At 39.9% G+C, this 13447-nt stretch overlaps 1 protein-coding gene across 1 annotated transcript in view; it reads right to left on the reverse strand.

The window, feature by feature from the left end:
* Nucleotides 1–1501: 1501 nt before the first annotated feature.
* Nucleotides 1502–13447, reverse strand: part of FSHR (follicle stimulating hormone receptor) — an 85549-nt gene continuing 73603 nt past the window's right edge. Inside the window, exons 9-10 of the mRNA XM_074926560.1 lie at nucleotides 8623–8808; nucleotides 1502–2729 (exon numbers count right to left, since the gene is read on the reverse strand). Coding sequence (XP_074782661.1) covers nucleotides 1502–2729; nucleotides 8623–8808 — 1414 coding nt within the window. The remainder of the gene's footprint in view (nucleotides 2730–8622; nucleotides 8809–13447) is intronic.

The following is a 13447-nucleotide window of genomic DNA, read 5'->3' on the forward strand; positions in this document are numbered from 1 at the left end:
TTCACATCAGGTTCGGATGCTGAGATGTGAAGCTGATGACAAGGGAAATTATGGGTAGAAGTATCAAGAACTGCTTCGGAAATTTTAGGAGTTGTAGGCAGGAAACATTCAAAGCACATCACATTTAACCATGAAGACTCCAAAGATTTATAATCTCCTAGGGCAAAGCTGTAAATTCTTTGTGAAGTGGGAACAAATCCCAGACTCCTGTCCTGGTGTTTTCTTTATGCCCACATACCCCCATATATACACACTATCAACATGAGAAAACCTACCCAATCCTAAGTCTTTAGTGTGATTTGGAATGATTAACCCTCAAAAAGTTTGATATTTAAATAATACAAAAAATCTGTATGTTCATTGAGATGTTATTCAAAAACCCTGCAAAACCAGGAAATCTTGAAGAGTTTTTGGTTCTTTCAACATATGCAGCGTATGGTTTCTTTCAGGTCTTTCACTCTGGACCATCATCTGATAATGTGCACATGAAGGACTTTTTTTTAGAAGGGAAGGGGAAAAAGAGCTTTTAGGATTTCACAAAAACTTTTGTTCAGGTTTTCAAAAGCCATTATCTGTATCCATCATCCTTTACATAGCCCAGACAGTATAATACACTGTCAGGTATGGTGTTAGGGCAGCCCATTGGCCCATCTTGCCATACCCAAAGGGCTCAACTGCACAAAAGTTATTTCAACCCAAATTTGTGAGACCAAGTTGAGAAAACATCCCCTTATGAAGGGTTTCTCCCGCTCTCATTCTTGCTCTTTCTTACCTTAAAAACAAACCCCAAACCAAACTAAGCTCCTTCATCCAAACTCAGATGAAATCTGTTTCTCTGAACCTGCCAATCTAGATCAACACAAATCCTACCCATAGTGACACTTTTGTGCAGAGTAAGGCAGGTCCATGAAGTATGGAACGGCAAGCATCAGCATAGCTAGAGATGCATCCTGCCTGTCTGCTGCAGTCAGCAGAAATGGAAACAACACAAGATATTCTCATTCCTAGTCTGTGCTCAAGGAGGGCTTTAAATTGGCCTTCTGTCTCCTGTAACCCCAGGAAATATGATTAATGAAAAGAGCTAATTATCTGTCATTGTTATAACACGCTTCAGAGGCAAAAAAATTAATTCTACGTAGATTTTTTTTTTTTTTACCCATATATAACCACTATTTAGTTCGCAATGAGCAGCTAACATCTTCTTAGAACGAAGAGAATCTCTGCCTGTATGGTTGGAGATACCAGTTTATCATCTCATTTATTTCTTCAGACAATTCTACACGAACACTTTGGCACATATTGAAGTTTTTTTCTTTGTTCTTCAAGAACTGATGAAGATGATGTGTCATCTCTGTTGGCTGTTCATTGAACAAAAGTAGCAAAGTGGATATAAATTTTTTTCTTGCAAAAAATAAGTTTACATGCTATGCTGAAGTAATTTTTCAAATTCACAGTTGAAGTGATTATCACACTGCCTCAGACACAAATTCATGCAAGCATTTCAGTTCAAATGATTCAGAGGAACCAGTGAATAAATAGTCCCATCACTGTTTTTTGATGTGGGAGGGCAATGGCCATTTCTTGTGTGGAAATTATGAGCAGATGAGGAGGTCTCTGTTCTGTAAATCTGGGCTTGTATTTCACAACAACCAAACTTACTCAACAGAATGAAGAAATCCCTACGGAAAGTCTTTGTGAAAATGGCATAGAGGAAAGGGTTAGCACAGGAATTGATGGGATAAAACAAAACCAGAAGGATCTTGGATTTGGACACTGTGATGAGGGGAACCTTGAGAGAGGCTGATATTGCAAAAAAAGATATTGGTGCCATGCAGAGGAAGTCTGTGAAGATCAGTATGGCCATGCGCTTGGCAATCTTGGTGTCACTGTTTGAAGAGATGACATTAGGGTTTCTCACAGTAAAGTAGATGCAGATGTAGCAGGCACATATAATCATAAATGCAAGTACATTCAACACTAAAAGAAATATAACGTAAGCCTGAGAAAATGGTGTTTCGATATCCATGGGCAAACAGATGCTAACCTTCATGTAGCTGCTGACTCCAAATATGGGAAGAAGTGCCACCGTGAAAGCAAACATCCAGCCAAAAATCATTATAATCACAGCGTGACGTAATCGAACCTTGCGGTCCAGTTGCATGGCATAGGTGATGGTGTGCCACCTTTCCAGAGTTATCACAGTCAGTGTGTAGACTGAGAGTTCACTTGCAAACACTGTAAAAAATCCCGCAGCATTGCATCCTGCCCCAGTTTGCCAGTCTATTGCATAGTTGTAGTACTGGCTTTTGGTCTGGATATCTACAGAAGCAATAAACAACAAATAGATACCTATGCAGAGGTCTGCAAATGCAAGATTGCACATTAGAAAGCGAGGTACGGTGAGTTTGTACTGACTGCTTATCAAAATAACGAGGACAACAATGTTCCCAGTGATAGCCAAAATGTTGATAAACCATATCAGGACTCTCAGAATGTTGTATCCCATGATATCTTCACATGGATTGAAAGCATCAGGTTTAGGTGAGCAAGCTACATTAAGTACTTCATTGCATAAACCATAGTCAAATTCATTCTCTGCTGGGTCAAATCCTATGCCGTAGTTAGAAATATAGTCGTCAGCTGCAGATCGTCTCTGTATCTTATCGCCAGGCTGCTCATCAAGGTCTTGCTTGACCTGAGATATGCTACATATTGGGTGTAATTCAGTGCTGAAATTGTAAAAAGAGTAGAGTTGGAAACTAAGAGACGCAGCACAAGGCATGCAACAAACATGTAATCATCCAGTTTCCACTAACAGCTCAGTTTTTCTGGTTAGCTGACTATATAGACTACCCTGGAGCTTGAAATTAATAGTTTGTCTGATCCCTATTTGTGAAATATTAGATGAAAGTGTAAATTATTTGGAAACATCATAACATATAAGGGAAAAGAAAGGTTAATGCTTGCCTTACTAAATATCCACCTGGATAACGCATTCTGAGAGAAGCCCCCCTTATTTCAACTGAATTTCTCACATAACCTGTCATTGATAAGCTGAGTCTTGCATGGGGGAAATACATGTTGATGAATTCTGATGTAAGACTGAACTTTTAAGAATGAGTCAATTCAGCTGTGCCAATAACAAGTCTGTATAATCACAATAATGCTACTATTTAGTTTTGCTATCAAACTCCTTTTTTTCCTAAAGTTTTTGACAGTCAGTGTGCCATATTCAATCTTGTAACTCTGTCAGGGCACAGAAAAGCTCCAGTTTGTGCCATATATTTTAAGTATCACATATCATATTGGTAACTGGCCAATACCCCAGATAAATAGCATAAATCATATAGGCTTCCAGACAATCTTCAGAAGCCAGATGCCAACACAGATACAAACATAAGGCATGGTAGAACGTTTTGCTTAAAACATGTGTTTCAAAGAAAATGGATTAGAAACCAAGTGAATTCAAGCCAAGCCATGCTGAACCAAACCATACCATACCATATCAAACTAAACTTTACCACACCACACCAAGCCAAACCAACATTTCTACGGAAACAATAGTTGCTTTTGTTTCTGTCAAAAAGTCTTTTTTAAACATTTTGAGAATTTTCAGTAACAAAGGTAAATGAGGGAAAAGAGTCAAGAAAAAGTGTCTTTAAAGAACAGGAAATAAAGGCTCAGACTTTCACAACTGCTTCTCCTAGGCCACCTTTGAAGTTTGCTGTCCCAGAAACTTGCATCCATAGCTTTGCATAAAATGGATCCAGACCTAATCTGAGAGGGAATAAACCAGCTGACAATGTGTTGCAAATCCAACACAGTTCAGCTCTGCCTACTTTCACCTACAGCCCAGATAGAAATTTGGGTGTATAATTACTAGGACAGGACCCCAGCTTATCTTCTACCCTGACCTGCAGTACAGTTGAGAGAACAGTTTTCTAGGCAAGTAGGGTTGAAATTTTTAAACAATTACTAGCAGCTTAAAAGGAAGAATTCTTTTTTGTAACCTAATTTTGCCCTTTGACTTTGTGCACTCACTACATTTTCCAAAAATTGAGTTTAAAAGGTCTGCAAGAAAGGAAAACTAATGAAGGCCCAGCACCAGAAGGTGAGGGACATTTCCTATGAGGTTCTGAACATCCTCTACTATTATCAATATTTTTTATCTTGCTTGTCAACTGAGAAAGAAAACTGATTTTCGGTGAGGTCAAATATGCACTGTGAAGGCCACAATAGCAATAACAAGGCATTACATTTTGCTCCCCTGTGTTCTGCTCGCATAAGGATGAGTGAGGGGTCCAGCATATTGATCAATATATCAACAGTTCTCTAGCTGAAAGGGAATATGTGCTTCCAAGGAGCAATAACAGGAGAGAAAGTCCCTCAGTTCTGAGTGCACCAGGCACTTGGGGGCACTGAAAGCTACTGCAATTGGTGGTTCTTCATAAATGAAATGAAGGAAATGTTTTTATCCAATAATTTCTCAGCCATGAGTTAAAAATAAACCTTTTCCCAAGTTATGGATGTACTGCCTGGAGCTAAATCTATCCCCTGATAAGACTGCTATGTAAGGCCAATTAAACATTTGAACATGTACCATTTATTAATTCTTGAATTATTTTACAGCCAGTGGCCCCAAATAAAACCAGTGTCCCACGGAGTTAGCTGCTGTGTTTGCTCCAAGGATGGATGGCAAGGAGTCTTCTGACTGGTTGCTACCTGTACAGTGACCAGATAAGATGGGCAGTTGCAGACTCCCAAGGGAAGAAGAGCCAACCTGTTGTACTGACTGCTGACTGTTTTGTGTTTTGTTTGTTTGTTTGTTTGTTTTGTTTGTTTGTTTTTTTTCCCTGGGATGTTTTCCCTTTGGGCTGTGCAGTTCATTCAGAGCAACAAGTTAAAACATTTTTTGGGAAGGGATGTGCCCTTGCTTCCTTTTGAAATGGTAGGTATCTAACACAGTTCATTTATTCAGAGTCTTTGTAACCTTCTGTTACTGTTTAACGTTGCTTTTCTCAAGTAAACCCCCTGAAAAATAAACTAGAGAAAGGACAAGTTAAAGAATAACATTAAAACTGGCAGAGTGCTCTGACAAAAATAAACAAAAATGACTACGTTTGTACAAGTGGTTATTTTATGCATTTTGTCTGGAACTGGTGACAGCAGGATCTTGTGTGCTGAGAAACATGCTCAGCAGAATAAATAGTCCCCACCTAGGTTCTGTATTAAGCCCTATCTCAAACCAACCATCCTCACTGAAAAGTGACATCAGGTGAGTTGTGAGCAACTGATATTATGTTCTCATGAGATGAAGCCCAAACACGACTCCTGATTCTGCCACATTTTTTAAAAAAGTAGGATTTCAAGTGACAGCTTCTCCAAAGAATAATGATGAAGTGTAAGGACAGAGTCATATCAATGTCATTCTTTTAGGCAGAAGGTGATCTTTATGGCAAAGACAGCCGAAAGCTTGCTGAAGTTCATAATGGTCTATGTCAAGTTGAGGGTTTGAACATTCAGCCTCTGCCCTATCCTTTTTCAAGGATATTATTTTCCAGTCACAGAAAAATGTGAGGGGAGTTCAACAGACTGAACTGGGCTTGTTCAAGGAAGCAGTTTACCTTCTGTTAGACCAGCATCACAATATTTCACAGAGCAATATTTATCTTATAATCCTTAGTGGAGAGGGAAAAAAAGCACATAAAAATTGTCTATGTTTTAATTTGTGTTTCAGCCTGGTGAAGTTGTGCTTTATGCAACATCCTCCAATATTTAGAAAGCACTATCTCTGTAACAGGTTTCCATTATCACAACAGGTCTGTTTGCCTGTGCAGCTTGATTTGAGAGAGGTGATTGAGCACGATCCACTATGGCAACTTATTTTATCTAAGGTTCTTTAGTGCTGAAAAAGTCTCAAAGAGGGGAAATCTAACATAAATAGGGCAGTTAGAAAGGGGCCACACATCCCTGTCTTAATGCCTTCCCAGATTTCCCACATGAACACCACCTGCTGCTGTGATCCTTCTGGGGGTGACGAGGCATCCTTTTTATCCTTCCTGGACTACCTGGAAGTATCCCGAGACCTAAACAGCCATGGGAGAACGACCGTCTCCTGTGAAGGTGCATGGCAAGTCAGGTTACATCACAATTCTCACCACCACAAGTAATGCCCTCTGCACTGAACCAAGCACAGCTCTCACCAAAGAAATAATACATTGTGTGATCAAGCACTGCAAAGTATTAATAACTCTTAAACAACCTGAGCAGTCTTCAATGCACAGTGAAGCTTGTGACAGATAAGAAAACTGCTTTGAAATGAAAGTGGGTGTAGCTATTGTACGTGTGACCAATCTCTACCGAAGTGTATGGTAATACCTTTGGTATTCAAACTGAACTAAAAAACATCCATTTTCTCTCTTTAAGCTGGAGAGAGGATATCGGTCTCCCACCAGTTTCAGTATGAGACATGACTGTATCAAATTACTGTTTTTAATTTTGTTTTAAAGCAGTTAACAAGAAGGGTTGATCTAAATAGTTAGTTCTAATATGTTTGCATTTATGCTTAATATTTTATAAAAGTTACATCTGGTAACTATTAAAGGCATATATAAATACATTCAACTTTGTTCTGTTGATCAGGGTGATACAGTTCGCATAAACATTCAAGTAATCGTGCATCATATATTGTAAAGGAGCGCATTTCCAACTTGCATACTATTTCTTACTGTTGCATTACACCTGATACTACAGGGGACTGTGAAGTTGGGACCAGACTTGCTCCAGAAATAGTCCCACTGCTGTGTGGTGCTCTAGCCCAGCTCACTGGCCATCTTCACTTGGGTTACATGAGATCTGCACAGTTCATCGGCATTTCTTTCCAAAATTACACTTGCCCAGGCTGTCAGGAAGGGCTGCCTATATTCTCAGCTTCTTACATGTCAGAGCAGAGGCTTCCAAAAGTGGGGCTATACTAAGGGGGAAGTGAGTCCTGTGGGTTTCAGTTCCCTGGGGTTAGCATGACACGGAAGTTATTTAAAGCCCAAGAGAGGGGACTAGGTACTGAGAGCTTACCACAAGGTCAGGGCCATTTCCTTCAACAAAAGGAAACTCTCTGTTTTTAAGAAGTCTGGTTGCCTAATTTAAGGGGTGGATTCTAGGATTTGGGTGCTGATTTGGCCCAAGCAGCCTGGAAGCTGAGTACCTTAAAAAATATTAGTCATAGTGATATCAAAGTCCCTTTACAGATTTAGGACTAAACATACTTCCATTGGACACATTGGCAAATACCACTTTGCCACCTGTACTGGAAGGACTGCACCCATCCCATTTCTACTTAGCAAGCTATCAAACATTGTGTCTGCATGAGCCTGTATAAGTACGTGAAAATGTCTGTTCTCTGTTGATAAACTGTCCTATCAAAAAGTTTAGCATTTTGGATCAAAAATGGACAATGGGGAATGGATTCTGTTAGATACATCCCTTATCACTGCAGTCTCTACCATCAGACTTGAACTCTTTACACAGACAGTTTTGCAAACACATGTAGGTGATACTTATTAGCTATCAGCACAAGCAAGATCAGTTATCTTTCATTGCCTGGTGACAATACAATGCTAAAAGTAAAATAAATGAGTACGTATTAAAATAGAATCCACAAACAGTTTATTGCTTTCTCTGCATGGTTTTACTTTTCTTTGAAGTTTTAGGCAACTTCTGAAGACAATGTCTTGAATTATAACAATGATCCACAATTTGTTTTCTGTCATGGCAAATTCCAAGTCTTTGTGGACATCCAGCAAAGGAAGAACTTTGAACAACAACAGGGGCTTCTGTAGGTACCAGTTTCTTACGTTTCGCAGTGGCAAAAATTCAGGAGGCTCGTTAGCTAGTTAATGTGTACATTTAAAGTCTATCTGAGCAGCCAAAAATACTCAGTGAGATTCACTGAAGTCTCACTGCAACTTACTAATAGAAAATGAACACAAGCATAGATAATGACTTTGTCCTTGCTAAAGACACCACAGCCTCCCACCCCCCTGTGTTGATTTGGGTAAAAGGGGTCGCTCCAAGTTAACCATTTCAGAAATCATGTCCAAAAACCTGTATATAGACTTGGCAGCATATCTGTGGTGCTTCATTGGACAGTGTTCTAACATCAGTGTAGCTTTCTGAGAGGAGTTTAAGATCATTGTGGTCCTGTTACCCTCCTGAATTGATGGCCAAGTATTGACCAGCTTCTCTACAAACACAGCTTTCCCTCCAGCTGCCCCCTGAAAAGTTATCAAACTTTTCCTGTTGAATGTCTTCAGTGTGGCTCCAGGCTGATCCAGGACAGGAGGTCCCCGCAAAAGATGGACCTATGACAGGTGGGGGCTAGAGCTGCAGCTGGGGAAAATGCTGACGCTAATACATCTCTCAAAATTTATTACTCCCCTGTGATGGAGAGGCAGTGCACTGTATAGCATGCATAAAGTTGTATGCATTGTATATTTATTTATTTCTATACATTTACTTACCTGCACTGAAGAGACCTTTTCAATCCAGAATTTGAGGAAGTTTATTTAATTCACTATCAACCGCTGAGAAGCATCAAAAAGAAAAACAAAGGAAATCACTTACTTTTGTCTTTTCCAGTTTGTAAATGCACAGCAATGGCTAGGATAGGTGAAGTTTGCCTCAATCAAAGACCTAAATTTGCTTAAATCAGGAAGTTTTTTTAAATTGTATGTAGACCTTGCTCTTAGCTTCTTAATGAGTTCTAATCCATGATTTGGCAGGTAACTGATTCTCGTCCTTGAAATATCCCTTTAAGAAAACATATGAAAATCTCAGTAAAGAAAAAATTCATGTCTACTTGACCGTGGGTATGTGTTTTAGACTGTCCTACTAATTTTCAGAGTAGTGACTGAAAAGGTATCAGCTGAAAATCTACACTGAAAAGAGAAACCAGGGATAAATTATGTGTTTCTCTAAGAAACAAGAACTAATATCCATTGTAAACAACAATCAAGTGATGTTAGTCTGGTCTGAGAAAGAAGACAAAAATCCATAACCCTCTGTGTAAGAATTAGCAGGGACATAAACCATTAGTGCTATATGATACTGGGTTTAGCAAATACCCAGTAAATGCAACAGTCATCCCAGAATATTGTTACAGGATAAAAAAGGCTGATGAAATCACAACAGAAGTTTGCTACATGAACATCACCTCGTGGAAAGGCTGCTGTGGAAAAGGCAATAAACGCAAAGAGAGAAGCTCACATGGGGGTACAGATGTGAGAGGTTGAGGATACCAATTTTTGTACTCATTGGGAGGAAAAAGAGATTAAAGAGAGACAGGGGTGACATGGTTCAAACTGTGAGGAACAAAAATAACAAAACATTTCCAGAGGTTTAAAAAAAAAAGAGAGAACAGACTGAAGCAAAGAAAGGGGGAAGACTGCAGGAGTTAGGAGAGATGTATTTATGTGGAAGGCAATTAATGTGTGGGACAGGCTATCAACAGCAGCAATGGAAGCAGCAGATACAAATGGATTAAAGGGAGCATTAGGAGAGCTTTTAAAAGGAATCACACTGTGCAAACACTAAATCTTGACTTGTGCCATGCAGGTGGTGAAAGGAGAAAAGTACCAAGGGTGCTCCATCTCCAGGCTAAGACATACTTGGGAACCCATCCCCATGGCTCCAGGGTGTAACAGCTGAGGCAAAACTTTCCCACATTTCCTTCACTAGGGCATAAACTGTGTCTCTTAGCTCATGACAGCAGGAGAGTATACTCCTTTCTCTTAAGAGCAACAGTAAAAATGAACTGCGCAAGATCACCCTGTCCTCCCTTAGCCCCTGTGCTCTTAGGGCCTGAGACTGGTCCAAGATGCAGTGTTTGCTGAGGCCACTCTGCTCTTTATTCTCCGACAATCAACCTCCCTAATCAAGGAATGGGACTGACAATATTTGTAGTTTTTCTCTGTGCCCCCTCCAAGGTACAGTTTCCAATTCATCTGTAACAGTAGGATGTCAGGACAACATGTTATTTGATCTCTATTACCCAACATGCACAAATTGTTTTTATTATCGTATTAATGCAGTAGAGTGATGCCGTGTGAGGGGGAGACCAGGTTTTAGCAGCCTGTAATAAAGTGTAGACAGTTCCTATGTACCTTATGCACATTTGCACCTCTGTTCTCCGTTCTAAGAAATAAAATTAATACTAGGAAATGGCTGTGTTTGAACTCATGGTCTTTAGCTTAGGTTGGCGAAGTCTAAGAAATCACAGGCAGCTAATAAAGCAGTTAGTAAAATTGGTGGAGGATAAAGATGCTTTGTGTCCGTGCTGTGCCCACAGCTGAGGCTTTGCATCCAGGCTCTGAAGGAATGCACCACCTTCAACAACTGAACTGTGGCAGCAGAAGAGCAAACACAGACCCCACTCCGCTACCCTGACCTGTGACCATGACTTCTACTGGGAGGGCAAGACAGACCAGTGGAGTCAGATATGCTTTGAACTTCAGATCAGGCTGAGAGAAGCCATGCTGTGATCCTGAGGTAGTTCTGGGCCTGACCTGTTTCTCACAGGAACTAAAAGCAGCAGCTGATGGGAAATTTTAGGCTATCGGTTTCTGACTTAGACACTTGAAGAGTTAATTAAGTTGCAACGAGCAACCTTGATTGTTTCATGGACTGACTATTGCCCTTAGTATACTGCCTAATGAAAACTGTCACCTAGAGTATATGCTCGTGACTCAACAACTAATCCACAGTTTTCTGCCTAAACCCACAGACAGTATCACTCATGGCATCATTGAGAGCCTGTGAAACTTCACAAAAGATCATAATTCAGAACAAGAGCATGGAAAGTGTTTTCTTTGTCTTGTTAGCTAAAAATCTTTATTGAGACCAAACTGTTATAACACTGGGTGGAAATAACAAGTAAATATGAATAGAAATATGACGTGGACTTAAAAATAGATAAAATGTTACTGGATCTCTGGACATCTCTAAATAATTTGATAAACATTAAGTTTTTTACCATGAAAAGATTTTCTTCTTATTGTATTTATTATTTTTTTTAATGCTCATTATTGCACATAAACAAAGTGAGTTAGGGAAATTGCTTTGCATACTCCTGCGAGGTTTGTTGCTATGTCCGTTAGGGATAGTTATCAATACACCACTGACAAGACCCTGAACAGCAAACACAGACATTGTGCAGGTGGTTTAGTAACTTACTCCACTGAGTCAACAAGCACAGACCTCAGTGCAGTAGTTCTTTGGGACATTGCTCTCTAGATAGAGGCTTGATAAATTAAATAAGCAGGATGAACAAGATGATAAAGTGGCAGTCAGAAAACCAGAAAGCATTAGTGACTGGAGTAGATGTTCTTATATTATTATTGCCTGGCTGCCAGGCATCAGCCTTGACAGCAGTCAGTCCAAGAACAGCAAAATGAATTTGACTTCTCTTCCAATCACTTCTCTTTCCCACTGGGAGTCTCTGTTGGATTAGCAAAAATACTGACCAACTGATGAGCTTTGAAAGGCCCATACAGATATAGCAAGAAATGGCTGACAAAGGAGAAATTAGAGACTGATCAGTGAGAACAACTTTCTCTGTGCTTATATCTCAACTAATCTCTGGCTGTTCTTCAGGGAATCAGCAGTTGAGCTGGGGATCTACTGGAGCTATCCTGTGGACCCCATATGTGGGTTTACCATTGAAGACAAATTGCAAGGATAGGATGGCTCACAGCCATACCTTACCCTGCATTCGAGTCAGTACACAGTCAGAGAACTCCTAAGGACTTCAGTAAAAGGTGGTGCAAGGCTCTACAGCTCTGGGAGCACCAGAAGATGATTGAATGAGACAATATGGCTGAGAATTGAAGCTATGAAACTCCAAGTTGGAAACACAGTGTATTTCTGTATAGAAGGAATATATATAGGTGTGGGATTAATTAGCCATTTCATTTATTTGCCTACTCTCATGCTGAAATCCTTTAACTTAAAACTTGATGTCTTTCAAAAGAGATATTCTAATTCAGCCACAGCTGTAAGCCTGAGAGAGGAACTGATTCTTGAAACTGTAGCCTGTACAAGGGCTAAGATTGGTGCTTTCTGACATAACTATTTGTTTGTGTTTCTTTCCCATTATTTTAATATGCTGGATTATAAAACAGAAGTTGGTGTTAATTGACTGCAGAACACTGGTTCAGGAAGACAAAGAGTTAAAACACCATGATCATTCTAATAAAACATTGCAGTCCACAACACAGATTTGATTTCAACAACACTATTTGTCCCAGTAAAGATATGATTATGGGTCAATCATTTCCACAAGTGAAAGCACATTCCTGGTGTACACTACAGTGATGAATGAATAGGAAGGCTTTTCTTTCATGATCTCAATCCGGATAAAAAGGTAATTTCCCATCCATAGAATAGTGGATGTATTGGAACAGAAAACTTCTTACACAAATAACTCTGTGTTAGAAATTGAACTATCAAATGAATCTGAACTACAGCCAAAACAATTTGTTAAACCTCCAGAATATGATTGTATCAGCTACAGATTGCAAAGAAAATGCATTTACTTTTTGCTACGGGAAACAATGTTTTTCCAAAGAAACATCTATGATATTATTGCTAAAAAGATGCTCCACTGTCAGTCTTTCCCAAAGAAGGAAGACACTTTGAGGGAGTGATGGAAGTGGAGCAGAAGGCAGTAACCCATACCATGGCTCTTTATATCATAAGTGCACTGCCCATCACAACGTAGAAAAAAGGCCTCCAGAAGAGCTCTGATCTGAGCTCAAGGTTAACCAGACATTTTTCTCCCTCTTTTTTAGACTTCTAATCACTCTAACCTCTACGTAAAATCTTTCAACAGCTCCAATGACCCCTTTTCACCCTTTCTGGGAGACTCCTAGCCCTCTCTGGACATCCACGGTAGATAGGAATAGAGAAAGGTTCTGACGAATTGGTGAGAAAAAAAGACTCCCATGTCTTTGCTGCAGCTCTTATGAGTTGTGGCTTGTGCTCAGAAACACAAGCAGTTGTGCACACTCACAGGCATTTTCAGACCTTATGGCAAACTGTGGCTTGAGGTAATGGTGACTGAGACCCATGAGCATCCCGCTGCTGAATTCTCTACTGCTGAGATCTCACTTTCCAGCTTATCACCCACCAAAGACGTCCTGCTGTAACTGAGTGAGATATATCTTGTGCCTATCTCTAAAGGGATTGGGACACCCCAATCCCTATCCCTGTAGGGTAGGGATTTTATCGTCAGAATTAAACTTCAGAGATGCAGGGGCAGATCTTCAGTGGGAAGCAATTCAGATTTAAGCACCAAGGACCCCCTCACTTGTTCTTGATTTTGCTCAAACTTTCAGTAACAGCATTTTTCTCTGGAAAAAAAAAACAAAGTAGAACTACTTTCTTACAGAGC

Source organism: Athene noctua, chromosome 1 (assembly GCF_965140245.1).
Source record: "Athene noctua chromosome 1, bAthNoc1.hap1.1, whole genome shotgun sequence".
Lineage (NCBI taxonomy): Eukaryota > Metazoa > Chordata > Aves > Strigiformes > Strigidae > Athene > Athene noctua.